Source organism: Aquila chrysaetos, chromosome 13, assembly GCF_900496995.4.
Source record: "Aquila chrysaetos chrysaetos chromosome 13, bAquChr1.4, whole genome shotgun sequence".
Taxonomy (NCBI): domain Eukaryota; kingdom Metazoa; phylum Chordata; class Aves; order Accipitriformes; family Accipitridae; genus Aquila; species Aquila chrysaetos.
Genome location: NC_044016.1, coordinates 15,476,624 through 15,497,303, shown reverse-complemented (window position 1 = coordinate 15,497,303; position 20,680 = coordinate 15,476,624). Strand labels below are relative to the sequence as shown.

The 20,680-nt window shown below is 41.7% G+C and overlaps 1 protein-coding gene and 1 long non-coding RNA gene across 4 annotated transcripts; one reads left to right on the top strand and one right to left on the bottom strand.

Annotated features, from left to right (window-relative positions):
* Positions 1 to 3,909: 3,909 nt before the first annotated feature.
* Positions 3,910 to 20,476, bottom strand: ABCG8 (ATP binding cassette subfamily G member 8). Of its 3 annotated transcripts, XM_030034496.2 has the most exons (14): positions 20,258 to 20,476; positions 18,762 to 18,866; positions 17,850 to 18,006; positions 15,640 to 15,878; positions 15,089 to 15,221; positions 13,105 to 13,374; positions 11,026 to 11,191; positions 10,845 to 10,937; positions 9,757 to 9,956; positions 9,554 to 9,630; positions 7,845 to 8,112; positions 7,176 to 7,303; positions 6,531 to 6,664; positions 3,910 to 6,220 (listed from the first exon to the last, which is right to left on the bottom strand). In XM_030034496.2, exons 1-14 carry the CDS (start codon positions 20,327 to 20,329, stop codon positions 6,217 to 6,219), a joined length of 2,046 nt encoding a protein of 681 aa, XP_029890356.1. In that variant the 5' UTR covers positions 20,330 to 20,476; the 3' UTR covers positions 3,910 to 6,216. The 3 variants fall into 3 exon arrangements, with proteins under 3 accessions (XP_029890356.1, XP_040984255.1, XP_029890355.1); XM_041128321.1 differs by lacking the exon at positions 13,105 to 13,374; XM_030034495.2 differs by lacking the exon at positions 3,910 to 6,220 and having other exon boundaries at positions 6,527 to 6,664.
* On the top strand, positions 6,535 to 9,243 carry LOC121233741. The gene is made up of 3 exons (XR_005933813.1): positions 6,535 to 6,616; positions 7,664 to 7,742; positions 9,190 to 9,243. It is a non-coding gene; the product is annotated as an uncharacterized LOC121233741 (long non-coding RNA).
* Positions 20,477 to 20,680: the final 204 nt, after the last annotated feature.

The window sequence follows — 20,680 nt, the reverse complement described above, 5'->3', positions numbered from 1 at the left end:
CTGGTGGCAGCTACTTAGGGCAGCACATGTCCTGTTTTTCAAAGTTTTCAGTTTGTGCAGCACATTTTGCTGTTACCTGGTTTGGAACTCCATTTTTTGGCTTTATGCCTTTCTACAATTAGTTGAAGCACTGCCGCAAGGTGATTAGCTATTTTTAACTATGAGTAGTAGAAGATTTGGGTGTTTGTTGAAAAGCAGTCATTAAGATAATACTCGGTTCTTCTAGGGCACTCTCCTCAGCATCATGACTTGCATGATGAGAAGGAAGATGTTTACTTGTGTCAAGGAGGAGCTGCTGGTGGAGACTAGACTGGCATAGCAGTGGGGCTGCTTTTTTTTTTTTTTTTTCTTCTGACTTTCTCGGTGAAACATGAAGTCTTTTTATTTTGAAGAAGTTTCTGTTGTTGTTTCCTAAACTCTTCGCCAAGCCCCCAGTAAATGAAAGTGAGCAAAGGTACTGTCTTGAGGAATGATGATGTTAACTGTTAACTAGTATGGTTATGTATTGTTGCGCGGCACTGGGAATTTATTGGAAATTACATGCTCTGTGCATTTTGCATTTGACTATTTGTGAACATTCATAGACTTCCAATTGCTATGCATTTGCTTGAAAATTCAGTACTGAAGTAGTAGATGACTATTTTGTGGGCTAATTTGCTTGTGTACAAAATACAAATTATTTTTGAGGCAAGTGGCATTGTTTGTTTACTCACCATATGGGTTCTGGCCAGTACTTTAACATTTATGCCTCTAAACCCACTAATTAAACATGAAAAATTAAGGTGAGGCAGAAACAGTACTGAGATATGCTAGGAATCTTAGCAAAATCTGATTAGATGCTTAAAAAGGAGCAAAAGACCCAAATGTCTTGTTGATGGCAGATGCTGGTACTGGAGCCATCATGTGAAGGTTGAGGGGGTCTGTTAAGTTGCAGTTTTTTAGCACTGGAAGCATTACAAATATCTAATTGTGACCATGAAAGCAAAATAATGCCAACAAAATTTGCAATTCAACACAACCATAAGTTCGATTTAATGACAAACATCAACAAACAGTTTTATAATTCATTATATAAATTGGCAACAGCACTTTTATAATTGTGGATCTGAAAAAAATTTGAGCTATCATAGTGTGGTGGGTTAACCCTGGCTGGATGCCATGTGCCCACCAAAGCCATTCTATCACCACCACCACCACCACCCCCCCCCAGCTGGACAGGGGAAAGAAAATATAACAAAGGGCTCGTGGGTTGAGATAAGGACAGGAGAGATCACTCACCAATTGCCGTCATGGGCAAAACAGACTCATCTTGGGGAAAGTCAACTCAATTTATTACCAATCAACTGGAGTAGGGTAATAAGAAAATAAAACCAAATCTCAGAACACCTTCCCTCCACCCCTCCCTTCTTCCCGGGCACAGCTTCACTCCCGGATTCTCTACCTACCGCCACCAGCAGCTCAGGGGGACGGGGAATGGGGGTTGGGGTCAGTTCACCACGTGTTGTCTCTGCTGCTCCTTCCTCCTCAGGGGCAGGACTCATCACACTCTTCCTCTGCTCCAGCGTGGGGTCCCTCCCACGGGAGACAGTCCTCCATGAACTTCTCCAGCGTGGGGTCATTCCCACAGGCTGCAGTTCTTCATGAACTGCTACAGCATGGGTCCTTTCCACGGTGTGCAGTCCTTCAGGAGCACACTGCTCCAGCGTGGGTCCCCCACGGGGTCACAAGTCCTGCCAGAAAACCTGCTCCGTGGGCTCCTCTCTCCACAGATCCGCAGGTCCTGCCAGGAGCCTGCTCCAGCACAGGCTTCCCACGGGGTCACGGCCTCCTTCGGGCATCCACCTGCTCCGGCGTGGGGTCCTCCACGGGCTGCAGGTGGATATCTGCTCCACCGTGGACCTCCCTGGGCTGCAGGGGGACAGCCTGCCTCACCATGGTCTTCCCCACGGGCTGCAGGGGAATCTCTGCTCCGGCGCCTGGAGCACCTCCTCCCCCTCCTTCTTCACTGACCTTGGGGTCTGCAGGGTTGTTTCTCTTGCATGTTCGCACTCCTCTTCCTGGCTGCCATTTCTGTGTGTCCCAGCAACTTTTTTTCCTTCTTAAATCTGTTCTCCCAGAGGCACTACCACCGTCGCTGATGGGCTCGGCCTTGGCCAGCGGCGGGTCCGTCTGAGAGCCGGCTGGCATTGGCTTTGTCGGACATGGGGGAAGCTTCCAGCAGCTTCTCACAGAAGCCACCCCTGTAACCCCCACCCCCCGCTACCAAAACCTTGCCACACAAACCCAGTACACATAGGCATTACAACTGTGTGTGTATATACATATATACATAATCTATTCATGCAGATACCTCTACATATACATGTTAATATGAACACATGCACATATAGATATGCTTTTTAAAGCTCATCAGTTCTTAAAAGGGTTAAGTGGTTTTAAAATTACCTCAACCTGCTGCTTAAACATTGTTGCCTTAATTAATAGCTGCTAACATATGAAGGGCTTGTCTTGGCTTTTGGAGTATTAAAAAAAAAAAAAGCAGCATGTCACAGAGCTCCATGTACACTGTTTCTTGTCTACTGCCATTAAAATTAGTCATTGTGGCTAAAACCTGAAAGGTTTGTTATTTCTGGTACAAGTGGACACACCGCCTGCAATTTCTTACCTGCATAGAGTCTCTTTGCGTAGTGTATTGTCTGTGATTTTTTTTTTTTAAAGGAATTTCATGGTTTGGTTTTTTTGTTTTTTTAATTAAAAGGGATGGTTATTGATACTTGTTACTTATTTAGCATTTCTGAATGCATTTTGCAATGAACAAATATGGGATGAAACTTTCAACAGCTACTTACTAATTTAGCTTAGCCATAGTGAAAGCTAGTCCTTTCCAAACAATGAGTTAAAAGTATTTTGGAGGACTGCCACTATCCACGAGCCAATATGCAAAGCAGTGTTTCTATAATCCATTTTCCAGTGCTAAAAAAGTTTGTCCCATTTGCCAAGTGGAAAGAATGCATAAACTTGGAGTGGAGGTTGGGGAAGAACTTCCCACCTCTCCTTGTATTAAACACTTTAAGTAATAAATTTTTCTTACCTGTTCCTTTACAGATAAGACACCACCTCTAGTACATAGAGGTGGTGTAACAACACACAGTTCTGTTGTCCATGCAGTACTTTACAGTGTCCATGTAACCAACACAGATTTTTTTTTTTTTAATCTAAATTTGGTGAATTTTCCTTACAAATATCGTCATTGCCTGTATTTGACATTCCCGTTCCCAGATTTGTGTTTGTATGCAGACCGAAACCCCATAGCCTGTTGCAGTTAGGTCACGCACTGCGCCATTCAAGCAGCGGTTTGGCACAACTTCGAAACTCTGCCACCGATTAAACGTGGTGCCATTTCAAAACCAGTTTTGCACTGACTTGGTTGCCTGCATTAGCAGGGACCATGACTTACAGCTGAGGAGATCTTTTCCAAATATGGCCAGAGAGGATACAGGAGAGCAAAGACAGTAGTGGGTGAATCCTCGGGACAGCGGCATTGTTGGACTGGTGGGCAGCGCTCTGCGCGAATGGCAGATCTGCCTTACTACAGTGCTTAAGTCCATAACAAACTAAGTGTTGTCATGTGTGGAACGGGCAGTATGATGAGTTTTGGGCAGTGTCTTGCTTGTGACCTTTAGTGTCTGTATTGAGATTGTTGCGGGCTACTGTAACTTTGGTGGTACGGGGGGTGCAGGCAGGAGGGCACACTGAGCTGCTGCTGACACAAGGGAGTCTAAGGAAAAGGAACGGCTACTCTGAAACTTGGAAAGCATAGCTGTGCTGAAATTAAATTATAACATTTAGCCTTGGTTAGAACTCCTGGGAAGATTTCTCTTCCCTTGCTAACCACTTGTTTTTGCACCAGCAGCAGCAGCAGCAGCAGCTCTTGCTGTGGAAGTGTGAAACCTTTTCTGCACAAAACTAACATGAAGTAGGACGTGAATGTAGAGGCCAAAGCATACAGCGTGACCTTCACTGGCCAAGAGGTGCATAATTCCCTTTAAACTTGTACTATTTTTCAACTCCCGGTAGTGTGAGTGGGGCAAGTTGTGTGTCATCCACCCACTCATCCCTGCGCTCTTCTCTGTACACAGCTCCACAGCGTGCTATTGTTAGGCAGGAACGCTAATTGCTGGTATTTCAAGGCTCCTATCTTCTTATTGCTAAAGCCTGTAACAATAATCACAGCCTATATTCCCCATCTCTAGGCATCAAGGAAACAAGATATGATCATAGGCAGTGTGCTAATGTAATTGTAGTATATAGAATATGAGCTTTTTCTATGTAAACACAGGCCTGGCCACATCCTATGATAGCTCTTCCTACACTCCATACGATGGCTGTTCCTAGGCTCACCGCTCAAGTCCCCATTATGTATACATCTACCCTTGTCATAACACCACCTCTGAAACACTCACACCGTTTGGTCCTGCTGCATAACGTTAAGAGGGTGGAATTTTAAATTGAAAAAGGCTGTTTAAGTAATGTCAGCAGCCTGACTAATTTCACAAAAGGAAGGAAATTCAAAGCTAAGGCTATGGTATATTCTTATCTAGATGCCTGAAGATTTCTGTGCATGACAATATGCCCCTAAAATTCAGAGCTGTCCCTTATGTCTTTAATTTCTCCCATTGTGTCTCTCCTTTTTTTATTAAACATCAAAGTGAATTCACAACAGAGAGTCAGCCTAGAATTTAATCCTCTAAATACCTTGAAAATAGAGGTTTAGACTAGAAGTACCAATATATACCCTTAAAACTTCAGTGTAATATAAAAGAGATTCTAATCATAACAGATCATTACAAAGAAGAGTAAACCACTTTAAAAAAATTAAGTGTCTTAAATATAATAAAAAGGAATAATTAAGAATCAAACAGGAAGCTGCTATTCTGACAATTTAATGATGCTGAATTGGACAGAAAGAATTGGCTTTGCCATTAAAAGGCAATGAAAATCTGATAATTTCAAAATGGCACTAGGATCAGATCGAGTGGGGTTTTTTTGAAATCAAATGCAGCAGCACCAGAAAGAAATGGTAGAATTCACCTTAGAAGAACCTTGGAGTGTTTTGGATTTCTACTGCTGCCCGGGGCTGAAGCTGTTATTTTAACAGACCTGCTTAACATCTTTAGACTAGGGTCTTCCTGGGAATCTATTACCACGTGGAACCTGTGGAAAGTAATGTGGCAGTCCTAATTGCCAAATAGAATAATAAAATACTGATGTTCTTTCATTCTTATTTCTTAAAAAAAAAAGGGGGGGGGGGACTTACATAACAGTATCAGGGTGTTATAGCCGATTACAGAAGGAGTTTTCCACTGTGTGCAACGTGTAAATGAAAGTAGAGTAGGTGATGTGCTTTGGGTCTCTGTATATAAGCACAAAGATCTGCATCCAAACATTTAAAATCAATCAAGGTAATCTTATAAAATGCTCACAACTATACACCTAATTTGCACATGCACTTACCATGACTGTGTGTGAATTATAGCCATTTATTTACTGACTCATTTTCTGAGCCTTTCTGTCTTGCGGCTGAGCAAAACTAGGTGCACAATTACAAGCATTTTGTAATTGCATCATTAGATTTTTAATTACTGGAGAGGCAGGTTGGTATTTTCTACCCGAGAATCTTAGGAACCAAACTTGGCAAATTGCTATGATTTGTATTGCCATGGAGAGAGATGTGAATAATAACAATCAGTAGGTATGAGTTTATACCGTAAAAATAATCCAAGAAGGTGAGACAATTTTAGCTGTTACAAGAAATCATCTATCCAGTGAGTAAATACCTATTTGGGGCATCAACAGCATCTAACTGGAACACAAAAGCAAGGCCTTAAACGATGTAAGCGATTAGAAACAGCACAGAACAGTTAACAGTTGTGTTTTCCATCCTTGCGCGTTCTCCCGAAGCATCAGTGAAATCTTCTGCGTTGCTTTCCTCTACACTGTTCGTCTGAGCGCCGAATGTTACATACGCTACAGAAAGTGGCGTCTGGTGCGTGCTGATCCTGTTCTCTCGGAGCTCTCCGTGTTAAGTACGCGATCACCGCATGTTCAAACGCCGTGGACTAGAACATCGGCTACTGCAAAGTGGGATGGGGCCTTTGACACCGGTGGCCCATAGCTCAGAGTATTTCAAGGCGTGGAGGACTCATGAGCGCCCGGTCACCTACAGAAACCGTATGTCAGACAACCAACGCCGCCCCGACCCCAACCCCAGCCGCAACCCCGACCCCAGGCCGAAGCCCCGCTCGCCGGCAGGCCCGGCGGCGGCGGGCGGCCCGCCTTCCCACTGCCGGTGTTCTGCTGCCATCCTGTGGCGGGCCGGGCCGGCCTCGCCCGCCCCCCCCCCGCCCGCAGCAGGTACCGGCTCTCCCCGGGCGGCTGCCGAGGCGACCGCAAGTAAGCCTGTGGGCTTTCCTGGGTCTCTTGCGAGGGACGCTGTAACCTGCTGCCCCCTCTGCGAGGTTTGCTGTTACCAGTCTTGGTTGGATTTCTGCTTGATGAACCTCAGAGATAAGTAGTACAAGAGCAGGAAGCTGCAAACGATACCCGCCAGGACGAGGTAGCTTACGTAGAGAGGATGGGAGTCCAGGTCCAGAGCCTGGGTGACCTGTAACCGCGGAAGACGCAACATTAGGAACCGACAAGAGATTTTCATGCTGCACCTGTGAAGTCTGTTGTTTTACGTGCGAGCTTCCCTGGCCCCTGCCGCCCTTCCCCGTGGTTTCCAGCTGGATGTGACTTTCGGAGTGGTTTGACAGCTGGTTACAGCTACGCTATGTCTAGTGGCTGCGGAATTTCAGAGGAAGACAGTTTGGCTTCTGAACAATTTCAGCAAGTACGTAGTTGGGGCTTGTGTAGAAATAGTTGCCCTTCGTTCTTTTCTTTTTTTTTTTTTTTTTTTTTTCTTTTCTTTTTTCTCTTCCACTAAAAAGAAAGGCATAAAAGGAGTGACATCTGTAGGGACAAATTTAAAATACACCAAGTGTAACATGACTTCACATATTGATTTAGTGCTTGCCAGATTTGAGGCCTACAAAATCTACTTAAATATGATGGGTGTATAAATGGCATTCTAATTGGTTATCAAACATTTGTAACAATTTTTATTAGTGACTTACAAGTTTCCCTGGTATTTGAAAAGTAGTATTTCCAACAGTCATTTCGTATGTGAGGTCAGTGAACTGAATTTGCATCATGCCTTGAAAATTCCATCTGAGAAAAGAGATTTTAGAAACCCAAAATGGAACTGGAAAAAAAAAAATGGCGGAAAGAAAGAAATTGATACACATACACAAAACTTGAGACCTCAAAAACTGCTGTGTTGCTGCCAAATACAGCACATTTTTTTTCTAATTTCTTGGCAAACAGAGGCTGTAAACATATAACAGTTTATTATTGGACAAAATGGCAGATATACTTCATATTTTTATGTGGAGATGGAAAACTAGGAGAGCGCTAATATCCATGTCTGTCAAACAAGTCTCACTGGAGCTCAATCTTCATCTACCGAATATAATTCTTTTTATTGAAAAATTCAGCAACCACGTAAGAATTGAGCCTTTCACTAGTGCTTTTTTGACCAGACTTCTTGTTACTTCATTTTCAGGTGGAGAAACTGATGTGAAATGAATGACCTGACTCCACCGTCACCACCCAAGAAGGTAATTGCAAAGGTAGGAATAAAGGTGAGTTTTCCTGCACAGGACACACTCAGCCTCACAAAAACCAGTTGCTGATGAAAGCCATCGATGTTTTAGTTCAGAGGAATGGTGAGAGCTTTGTCTTACCTGTCCAGAGGTTTTCTAGGCTTATCACAAAACCACCACTCAGGTAGAATGATGTGAAAAGGACATTGCCGAAGAAGGCTGAAAGCTGTAACGTCGGTAACAGTGCTGCCACCCAAAGTGCCATCGCGCGAGCACTATAGACAGCCAGCCACACCAAGAGGAAGTTCAGCAGGAAATGTTCTGGTTCAGGAATGAGGTTTGCCAGCCAGTAGATGGGAACCCCATAAATTATAACAAAAGCACAGTGTTCTGGGAGCTCCCCCAAAATCTGTTTAGGAAGAAAAAAAAACCCCAAAACCAGAGATTAAGTCAAATGATAATTACAAAACCACCTGAGATGCACCTTAATGTACTTATGGACTGTTTATAAAAACTACAGCAAATACTCCCTTAGAATGCAATCATCTCCCTGTTTGGTGTTGTCAGTGAAGTGCAAAACCAATCCACAAAAGAAATTGAAATCTTCACTAATTTTTTCTCCAGTTGTGACAATTCCTATAACTAATTATTAAATTGAGAGGATTCTTGTTACGGATTAGATGTTTTGTTACAGTTTGGCAGCTTCTGAGAATTTAAGACACTTTTCCTGAGAACTGGTGCGCTTGATAACAGTAACACTGTTACTGACTCATGGCAACCGTATGTTTTGTCCAAATTTGGTTGAACCTAGTGTGAGATCAGTAACACTTGATAACAGTAACACTATTACTGACTCACGGCAACCGTATGTTTTGTCCAAATTTGGTTGAACCTAGTGTGAGATCAACTTTGAAACAAATTTGGCTGTTGGTCACTTCCCCACTTTGTCCCAAAGGCAGGCCAGTTAGTAACTACTTAACTCATTGTAAAACAAAAATATGCTTAGGATGTTCTCAAATATCTGAAGGTACGTATAGAGAGTATCATGATTAATTCTTCCAAAGAGGGTTGCTACTATCTTCTAATACTAAGGTTGTAACAAATTACATCGATTTCTCTATGAATAATGTGCAATCTTTGTGACACAATGCAAAGAATATTTTTCTCTGGCAACCACTAATAAGCATTTAAAATCTTGTGCAGAAATGGAAACCTAAATTACAGATGCCATGGCAGGCAGAACTCATCTAACAGTGGCAACATCACAAAGAAGGGATTATTCTAAACCCTTGTGAAAAAGAGAATGTGTGGGTTTTTTTAAGTTCTAAATTTATTTCCAGAAACGCTGGCTCTATATGCACTTAATACAATTGCTTGTCTCTGACCAGTACAGGCCCAAACAACTAGTGGTAATATCACAGCTAGCATTTTGTCATGGTTGTTTTACCTTTGCTTCAGCATTTAATAGGAATATTTTGTTTTACAGATCAAGACATGTAATCAAACTTTCAAAGATACTTCAGCGAATAAAATATGCGGATATGTAAAACTGTCTAAACCCTCAAATTTGAGCTTGAGATTTCTCAAATTTTGGACAAACAACCCAGTGAGAGATTCTTCCTTGGCTTTTCTGGGGTGGGATCTCAGCCGTGACTTATGGCAACAGATCTAAAGTAGTGTGAGGTTTAACCTATTAATGCCAAGGAAGCAAGAATGATAGCCTTAGCTGGCAGACACAAAAGAACAAAATGTGATACGAATGTGATCATTTATGCAAAAAGGCTTTAGTTGGTTTGTGTGTTTTAATGTTAAAGCCAGCTGTTTTATTTCCTGGCAACAAAACCAATTACCTTAGCAAAGAAGTATGGACTAACAGAGTACATTCCATCTTCCAAGTCATGATAAAGCATAGCTCTTTCTGAATGACCTGCAGGGTAGGAACGAACAGGTTGGTTTCATCCTAGGGTTGCATTAATAAGTATAATATTTTCATTGATTTAGGAATTTTCTGATTTTGATTGCTTGTAACATTTACAAGAAAACTGATACTTACATTTGGCAATAACATCCAAAATGACTGTGAATGGGATTAGTGCACCTATCATGTACAACAGTGCTGTCGTGTCACGAATAGAGAGTCTGGTTTTGTCATGGCCATAGTACAAAAATCCAATTAATAATGACATGAGAAGGGCCTCAAATCCATGGATTAATAACGTTGAAAGATCTCTGAAGTCATTGGAGACTTGACGACTAGGAAAACAGCAACATTGACCATAAGGTATAGTACTTACTAATGCCGGTTATATTCAGATACATTGCCCCAAACGCTCTGCTAAAATCAGTTCGTGGAACTTGCCGACTTTGAGTAGGATGGGAGGTGGGCTGTCTGATTCTGTAAAGGATTTTACCTAATCAAAGCTATTGGGTGTCTGTAGCTGCCTAGTATTTCAGGTCTGAAATGCTGAAAGCTTGAAGGAAGGCAGTGGGGGTGGGACAGTCTGATTTCAGAGACGTAGAAGCAATTACTTCAGTTATAGAAGTCTCTCTGTTAAGGACCTGTAGCATATGCTAATAACGGCTGATGCTCGTAGTGATGTTCTACATGTATTAATTCAGTTGATCATGTTTCTTTTGAGTACATAAGCATGAAACCCAACTACAATACTTACCTGTGCTGGCTATAATCAGTGAAGCCTCCTGGCTTCAAATCTGAGGCAGAGGTGTGAGGATGGCAATGCCTGAGCCTACCATGCGGCTGCCTGGGCTTGCTGAGGGTTGAGTCACCACACTTCAGCATGGGTGTCAGGATGGCAGTACCCAAAACTGGGATGCACAGTTCCGGAGCCTGGAGGCTTCTGCTGCTCCTTAAAGCTGCAGGCTCCCAGAGATTTGAGCTGGAGCTGACTGTGTCTGGAAGGAGCCCTGGGGCAGAAAGCTGGGGCTGTACATCTGGCTGCCGTCCTGCTCAGGGGGCTGGGGTGAGCTGATATAGCAACACCTCTGCTCTGTGACTTGCTCAGGCCTAGTGCTAGCTCTGCACTTTCAGCATGCACTCAGTTCTCATTTTGTACTTCTTTCTTATGCTTTAAAATACAAACAGGCATGATAAATGACTGTTTATGCTGGAGATAAGGTTACCTTAATAATACAGTGAACTGGTTTAAGACTCCTGGTAACTGGTCACTTGAATGGTGGGGCATGTTGATAGCCTCTTCTGAATTTAAATGGGACCTGCCCAAAACAAAAGAGAAAAAAAATCAAGATTAGCACAGGCTGTAGCTGTTATTCCAGATCTGCTGTACAACACTCTTTTCTTTACCTTTGCTTGCTGAATGTGGTTGCAACAATGTCTCCGTCAGTAACTTTCCATAAGAAATCATCAAAATCTTTGACTTTTTCTAGGAACAAGTTGGCAAGAGTATTTGCTCTTTTTCGGCTTTCCATCTCCTTTTCTGCAGTCTGTTTATTGATACTGGTCAAATCGACTGCAAGACATTATTTGACATGAGCCCATGTGCTACAGATGTGATAACTTTATGATGTGTTTAGAATCAGAGATTTCATCGTGAACAGACAGTACGACCTGTAGGCATACATTAGCTACAATGGTTAAAACTTTATCAGTTACTTTAGGTAATTAGAGAAGAACAGATTGTTAATGTGTATTTTGTCTTGGGAGATGTTTCTTACCTAGTCATTCAATGAATCACTGAGAGATTTCATAATTGCTTATTATAATATTTTAAACTACTATTTCAGATTTTTCTAAAATTAATAGTAGCTTGAGAGGAGTGCTGAGAATAAACAGTTTGAATTTCCTTCCTGGCATGTAGGCATTTACAGTCTGTTATGTGACTTTGTCTTAAATCACATGTTTTTTTCTCCATCTGCAAAATGCTAGGTTTTGTTTTGGTTTTTTTTTTATATCTTACAGAGGTGCCATAAACTTTACCCGATACTGAGAAAGCCCAAGAAGATTTTATCTATGGACAACATAGTAGCAGCCACAATAGTTCACTTAGCATTATTTTTTTACTTAACAAAATTATTTTTTTTTAATCTATACTTATAATAGTATTTTCCAATGCTGACCTTTAGTATAGAGTTACAACACATGACGTTTTGCAGATGCTTTCTGAGACAACTATTGCTGCACATTTCATAACTCCTTACATTGGGCTGATCATCTCTGTTTGGACACTCTTCAGTAGGAGCCCATCAGAACTGAGTTGCAGTCTGTCCTACCTCTTCCCTTCTGCCATGGTCTCCTGTTTCTCTATCAGACACACAGCCAGCATTTGTGCATTTCCATCAGGTGCTCCTTCTTGCTGTGGCATCCTCTACCATCCTTTCCCGTTTCCACCTTCCTGTTGCCCATATTTCTCTTCCTATGGGTACTGACTCTGTGCACACCGTTAAATGATCTTCCACCTCCCTTTCTCATCCCTCCCAGCCTCCATGTCGTAGGGGTTTGTCTCTGTTACCACAGGCTGTAGCTACAAGTTTCCCCAGGACTGCCTCATATTCTCCATTCCCATAAGGGGCTACTGCAAGCCTTCCTCAAGGCTGCACTTGGCTGAGGACTGCTCTAAACCACGGTGGTGACAAAGGTCTTTTTGCAGGGCTTGACACTGAGGGTAACTTCTGTTTATCTCTGCACAGCTGATACCGCCTGCCACATAGGCACTGCCGAAGAGGTTACTCCAGAACATTGCAGTTGGTGTCTGTACAAGGTTTCCTAGCCAACTTGAGTGCAAAGACCTAAGGGCTGGAACTGAATCAACCTCTGCGGTAAGAGACTACTGCCATTAGATTAACAGGGCCAGGTTCCCTTCGCATGTTGCAAAAACCAGAAGAATGGATTTGGAAGCATGTAGTTAACTTTCTTTGAGAAAAGAAATAAAAGGATTGTTGTTCTGGGTTTGGCTTTTTTCTCTTCCAGTGGGCTCTGTTGGGCAGCACTCCTCTTTCCCATTCACTGTTCCAGGTGTGTATTATTCCTCACCCTTGGAAACTAGCTTTCTGTGTTTCTTGATTCAGAAGTCAGAGAACTGGCTACAGAAAGCAATTGATCAGTTCCTCCCAATAAGGGTAAAAGTTTAACCAGCTAAAGCATGGGAATAAGTGTGCTAAGCATGTGGAAGAGTTGCTACACCTGGCAGGGTTAGAAGGAGGATTATTTAAAATTGATTCTGTCCATACCTCTTGTTTTTGTTACATTTCCTGTACTGACAAGTAAGGATCTTATTAAAAACTGAACTTGCTGCAGTATTGATTTGAGTCAGTTATAAGGCATTTCTAAGACAGTTATGGTCAATAAAAATCAATGTTAGCTGATACACTTATGAAAGCGAATGATTTCCAGTAACCTTTTTTTATGGCAGTGCTTGATACTAACCATAGAAATCTGCAGGATTGCTGTACTTTGGGCAGGGATAGCCTAGTTCTGTGAAATACTGGACCATGTCTCTAGCTGTTCCAGAATAGACAGTGACTCCAGAAGTCATCAGAAGAACTAAATCAAACAGTTGGAAGATATCTGACCGGGGCTGATGAAGTGAAAGAAGAACTAATCTGTTTCCTCTGGCCAGTCTGGATAACGTTATCACAAGGTTATGTGCAGTAAAACTGTCCAGTCCAGATGTGGGTTCATCAAGTATGAGTATTCCTGCCAAAGACAATAAGTTTAGCTATGGAAAGCAGCATGTTTGATTTGGAAAATATGTTCTAAGTGAAATGGTGCTAGTGCATGAATTCTCACTGATAGATTCCTTTTTTTTTTAAAGTCCAAAGTATATTTCATACCAGCATCACATAATATTCAACAATGGTAATTTCTTCCACTATCTTACTGAACATGGTGACCAAGAGTAATTATTTTAAATCTTATCTTGCTCCCACTGGAAACAAGAATATTTTTTTTTTTCATTGGGATGCAGATTTAGGTTCCTTATTACATTTAAATTCTTCTCTGCAGTTTTGCACTGCCTGTACAAATATCAGGTACATGAATATTAATTAATACAATAGTCCTAGTTTTGTATCCAGCCTACTGAAATATTTTAACCTAAATGCTCGATATTTAAACCTCTTGCATTATTCAAGTGCAAATACTTATACAGTATTAATTTAGACAACTCCTCCTCCTCCCAACCTGTGCTCTATTTTGCACCTATTTGCACATATATATGAAAAGATATGCATATGTTTGGATTTTTTTTGTTTGTTTGTTTTGCAATGAGTTGTTACAAACTTGAAAGTGTTTTATTACTTTGCAGTGTTTGTGTTGTTATAGAACTTAATGGCCTCAATCAGCGCAAGGCAATGTCTGTACACACACATGGTTTCTGTGCTGAGGGGTATAACGTGTTTGAAATGTAAAGAAAGTTTTACATGTTTCTCCTAGAACTAATTATGTTTTTACTTCAGTACTAGCACATCTATTCCTGAGTATCACTTCTTACAAAAAAGACTTCAGCTTGCCCCACAATTACAAAAATACAACTTTATACAAGTAAAAAATTCTCAGATCTATTTCCCAGTGGAAGAGCTGATGGGAAATCTTGCTCAACAGGAGGCTGAGTCAAGATTAGTAGTGCTTTTGATATATATAAGAGCAGATGGGGGATTCAATCCTGCAAAATCAACTGCAGATTTAGCCTCATGTTTGCTTCTACTGAAGACAATGAAAGTTTCTAGTTCACCTGCGGCATGAGCCAGCCACGTCAGTGAGCTGCACAAGACCACAATGACTGACTATCCAGCCAAGAAAATGACCTTCCCTGTTAACATTACACATGTAAATGGGCTGGGTTGGAGGAAAGGAAAACAATTCTCCGTGTTATAACAGGCCAGCAGCCTTCCAAAGTAACTTGTGGCATGCGGTCAGATAAAAAACAAACCTCATGCTGATATGCACAAACCAGAGCACTGCTGTGAGGGTGACTTCAGGCAACTTTCAGTAGTCTGTGCGATACTGGTTTTAGAGAGCAGTGGGTGAAGGCTCCAGGGGTAGCTGTACCTGGCTCTGTCACCACTTTTCCATTGGCAAAGGTGACAGAAGCAAATGTGGGCTGGCTGCTGAAACACTCCATTTACAGAATTATTACTGTAATAATTACAGTATTATCTGTGATCAGCGCTGATTTCAGTTTAAGCAAATGGACCCACACCCAGTCACTGTGTCTAATTTTGCTAGGGAGAGGTAACCTCTGGCAGAGGGTGGTGCAAGACCTGTTAAGTGTCCTGAGCATGAACTCCTCTAGCTGCCCCAGGGGCAACTGTGTGCATGACTCTTCCCTGAAAACTCTGTCTTCATTTACTGCCCCATTTTCCCCAGTGGCCTGTGGCCGACACAAGGAAGGTGTCAGGGTTTTGCTCACCCGGGTTCCAGAGCAGCTGCACACCGATGCTCACTCTCCGCCTCTCACCTCCTGAAACGCCGCGGAGGTACTCATTCCCTACCCTGGTGTTTGCACACTGACGCAAGCGTAGTTCTGCTATAACATCTTCTACCTGGGGGGATCCAAAGGGTAACAGAGATAAAGCAAGAGTTTCTTTGCACATTCATGCATAGATAACGCTGAAAATATGATTAATGTGGTTAAAATTCATCTGGATATTTCAGTGCTATCTGATCAAGAGACACTTGAAAACAACTCTTGGTTTTAGAGATAACATTAAAAAAGACTCAGCGATCAGCAATTCAGTTTTTCTTTCAGCCTCTTTAATGCTTTCTCTAGATTGTCATTTCTTTATGAGCTTTGGAACAATTGCTGGTTTCTATCTTGAAAGAAGAAAAAGGTTTATAATTCATAATCTGCATAAAAAAATGCCAGATTAGCTGTTCTGACTCCAAACACACAGGATCTCTTGGATAATTCCTGTCAGACACATTTTTGACAACTTTATTTTTTTCCAACAGCTTAATTACCCTTTTTTTCCTTTGTGAGTCTGAAAAAAACTTTGGAAGGCGCAGTTTGGCAACGAACAATAGTGTTTCTCTGACAGTCAGGTGGGGGAGCAGTCGGTCATCCTGCCGCACGTGTGCTATGCATTTCTTAACAAGCTGGGGAGTGCTGGGTTTGTTGTTGATCGTGATTTGACCAGACTTGATTTTACCTCCATGATCACGGCAGGTTATCACATCAAGCAAGGATGTCTTTCCACCAGCTAGATAGAAAAATCAAAATTGGAAATTAAATTAATTTCCAAGGGATCATTTTGAAAAGTGATTTAGTCACAGACAGAGGATAGAAGTTTTTGTTCCTTAACGTCTTTTCCCTAACCCTTCCTGAAGCTTTTCCAAAGCCACAGAGACGGAACAGTCTTGAAAGAAAATACTGACTACAAGCTCACATTCAGGAAATCTCTCTCCTCTGGAAGGGAGTACGTGGCTTTAACCTTTGTCATTTCTCAGCAGAATTGGGTAGTTTGGTGTTGAGGAAAGCTCCGTGAACTCAAGAAGCAAGATTGTCTTCTTGTTACCTCTCTTTCATTTTTGAAACATAGGTGAAAGGTGGTGTCCCGCGCTGGCTGCAGGGCTGGGATCTAAATGCTTGGCAAGAGCTTGCTTTGTGGAGGGAATTGTGAATTCAGAAATGGCAGCTGGAACAGCTGCATGACTAAGGCTCTGAATAATTATACAGACAACAAGAATCTCAATCGTGATTGAAATAAAAATTATTATGACTTAAATAAGAGAAAAAGTCATTTAAATAATTAAGAAAAGCTGGCTCATACTCTGAGGTAAGAAAAGTAAAACAATGAAAACAACACCTGATTTGGAATTAAATAGCAAATGAATTTTTCCTTTTTGCTGTATGATACTGTATGTAAACACACAGAGCTCTCTTATTATGATAAGATGTCATTTATTTCTAGTCTCCCTGTTGAAAGATTAACTCCACACTTGTTTCTTAATATATACATTTTAAAAAAGAAACCCATCCATCTGTAAACCACATATTGCTCTATTTAAGAGTGACATATTGATTGCCATTGACAATGTGAAACCCATCAGCAGTTTAATCCATTTTACTAAGGCATTTGATGAAATAGATGATAAACAGCTTTTAAAAATAGTTTGACTAGTTTGCTGAAAGGGGTTTGTGCTCAGTGTATGTTACCTTACAAAGGTGCTATATCTGTAACTCAATATGTTATTTCATCACAAGCTTTTCCTTTTATTATCAGGAGAATCTCTAAGGTACAACTTCAATTACATTAAGGATATGTGCTAAGAAAAAATTCCCATGGCAATGGGGAAGACAAACCTCTTTTGTAGCAATAAAGTTAAAACTTCTTTGGTAAATATGCCTTGCCTTTGAGAGAGAGCATCTTCACTGAATCACTGAGCTAACCTGATGTAGGAGTCTAGTGAAGACACAGCATGGAGGTTTTTACCTCCAAAGTATGGGTACTTTTTACTTCAGTTTGACAGGTCACACATCTGCTTCTTATACCCCTAGATGAGCTTAGACTCAACTAGCCATATGAAGTAAAGGCCATCTCTCCATTAGTCAACCTCACTCTGGAGAAGATTAAACCAGTTCCACGAGAAAATGAAAGAAAAAAAAAAAAAGTAAGAAAGCAGAGACCCATTTTAAAGCCAAACAGAAGAGGAACTGTCTTTTTTTTCCTCTGTAAGTTTCTCTTAACTAATCCAAATGAGGTATTTTATCCTGTTAGAATTGTTACAATCTGAAGGAAATTCCTGCTTATGGCTATGCATAGTTGCCACTGATCTTTCTTACGGGGTCTGGCCTCATTTGTCTGCTATGTTACTGGGTGAGGGCTGCAACTGGCCTGTTTTGAATCTGAGCCATGAAGCTGATTCTTGTCCAGCAGAGCTGGGACTGCAGGCCACAGTTATAACAATACCCCATTACACCTCAGGAAACAAATAGCAAATGTGTACAAGTCATAACAAAATTGGTTTCGAAAAGAAATTTTAATTCCCCCCCCCCCCCCCAGTATAATTTTTTGTTTCCTCATACATTTTAAATAATGTATTTAAGTGACACATTTCCAATAGTTGTTTCTCAGCTAGATTTTGCCATTCATAAGACTGCAGAGTATTGCTCTTGGCTGTGTACATTTTACCGGAGAGTTGGTCAAATAATGAAATTTGGTTGCTCTTACCAGTGCTTCCTATAATAGCTAGCATCTGACCACTTTGAACTTTTAAATTCAGATTCTGGATTATTGACATGTGAGAACAGGGATCTGATGTCCAGGTCCAGGGCATTTTCATCTGTGCGAGGTTTTCATACCAGGGAATCTGGGATGCCGTGTTAACCTAACAAAGAAAGAAACAAGTCCCTTCAATTCAAACAATAAACTCTTTAGCAATACATACCTTCAAAGTTATGATGTTACAAGCAGAGAATATATTAAAATAATACTGTTAATTTTCAGAAATACATGGAAGAAAGTTCTTTTACAGCCAAGTATGGTTTTCATGCTTTGCTTCTTATTCTGTTAATCACTAAAGCTGTCTCTGTCTTCTGGTGATTTATTGCTATTGTAAATTTCAAATGTTTAAAATTTTTAATATAATTTGAAATTACACAAAACTGAAAATTGTGAAATCCACTTCAGATGCCATGGTGGCACAAAGGGACATGAAAATTTTCACTGGTTCCCTGAAATCCTCCTTGTTAGTCATCCTCTCTTTGTCTCCTTCTACATACTCATTCTTGCCAGCAAGGGCTCCCACCATCCCTAGCTGGACAGAAAGTCCCTCTGCCCCAGCCCTCAGAGGAATAATTTGACTCAACACTGAGAAAAAACAGAGCCTAGAAACAAATTTCTCCTGTCTTATCCCCTAGCTTTACTAGATATATTTACAATGGAGGGTTTAGCCTGCTGTCAATATTGCGGTCAAGAGCATGATTCTGCTCACAAGACTTCTGTGTATTTGACTGCAACAGTCATGCGAACTTTGTGTTTGAACTTCACATTTGTTTGGCATTTAAAATGGCTTGCATATAGAAACAGGCATTGCTGGATATGCTTCCTGCTGAAGGGAGGTATATCAATTACAACTTTTACCTGGTAGTTGAGTTCTTTGACTTCAAGAACGTTTGATTTTCCGCTGTATGTGAAATACAGGCTGTTATCTTCTTCAGAGCAAAAAATAGTATCCTGGGCCTTGGTCTGGAAAAGTTATTAGGTTAATTACAATAGTTAATTACAATACCTAAAGTGCTGTTGAAGTTTGAGTTCGGAAAAGGCGAAGCACAAAGGGAAATGTATTTTATGGAATATAACTTTATTGTTGGTGAGTTACTGTAGTGCAAAAGTCTGAAGGGTTCAAATAAGTTATCTGTTAATCAGTATGAAACGTACTTTGTTCTAGCGGCATGTATGAGGGCCAAACATGCTGTGCTATGCTCTTCTATTTGCTTTCAGTTTAAATGGGATCGCTTTCAAAATGGAGATAAACGTCATGCCACTATAAAGAGATTGGACTCTATTTCTATTTTTGAGGGAAAAAAAGTACTGCTTCAGCAGTGTTAGTCCACTGGATCAAAATGGTGCATATTGAAATTCATAAGTTATGGCAGCTAAAAATTAAGGTTTACTTGAAGTATGTTCGTTATTGAATTCCACAGAGACTCATTAACTTGGAGGCTTTACGAACAAGTAGGTGTGCAACCACGAGTACAGTCTCTTTTCTCCTCTTTTGTTTATTAAAATCACAGTTTGTCAACTGGAACTTAGTATTCTGAGATACCAGTTAAAATAACAGAGTCTCTAATTGGCTTGGTTAACCTTTTGCATATAGCTGCAATTAAGAAGTCTTTGCTGAGGCAGCTTTCTGGCTTTGGGTTTAATTCTGTATGCATGCCAGTAGTTTTTACTCCAGACAGCCATATCTCTCCCACAGCCTTGTGCCTTTCCTACGAGTCAGGCTCATATCCTAGCCAAGGCAAATGTACCTGTTCCCTGTACAGCAGACCCTATCTTGCCTGTGGTATCTTTGGCAGATGGTAACCACAACCTTTGTGCGCACATGCTACCCTCACAGCAAATAAGGCTGATTAATCTTTTCAGTCTAGATACACAGTGGAAAGCACCGTGACACCAAGCAGCCTGAAAAGCCGCCCTCCAAGCTCCCCTGCTGCCAAAGCACTCTGTGCTTTTGCTTGCCTTGAACTTAATTTTTAAAAAAAATAGGTGGTCCCCAGCAAATGTGAGGAGCTGGTTTTACAGCCTGAAAGCCTGTCCTGGAAAAGCCAGTTCCAGCCATGCTCAAGGACTTTCTGCTCCATCCATGTGTTTGAAGATCCCCTCCCTCGGCCCCACCACCATGGCATCTGAGCACAGCTTGCGTGGCACCGGCCTTGTCGCCAGTGTGCTCTTGTCGGGGCGTGAGGACACTTTCTGCTCCTTGTTTCAGAGCTGAAGGAGATAAGGGCTTGCTGCCTGAGAAAGCCTGGTCAGCAGGCTGGCCACTCACCTCTCCCAGCTCCTGGGCAAGAGCTGTAGCTGTGGGATGACTGAGCCTGTCGGGTCCCTCCCCGCTCCCCGCAGGTCTCACTCACCGGTAAGCCCTTGCATGCTGCCTGGCTCCAGCCAGCATGGTCCAGAGGGACATTTTCAGTGGCTTCCTTCATGTTGGCAGTGGAAGACCTCGCTCCCTGCAGTGGTTTGACTATTGGCTCTTTGAAAACTGCGGCAATCCTTCTCTTCTTGGTTTTGAGGTCAGCCCTTTCCAGGCACCTTCACTGCAGCACTGTTTCTCATGGCGCACTGTGTCTCTGCAGCTGGCATGACCCTGTGGACAGGGAAATATTCCTCTCTTCTGGGACAGTAACAGCTCGGGCTAAAGGTACATCAGATAGTGGCTTCAGCTAATCGCCTACAGTTGTTCTCGGGAAGAAGAAAGAACTAAGAGCCCCTCTGTTTTCTTTTAGGTGCTTCCCTGGTGGCGACTGCTGGGGGGCACTGACCTGCTCTGACCCGGG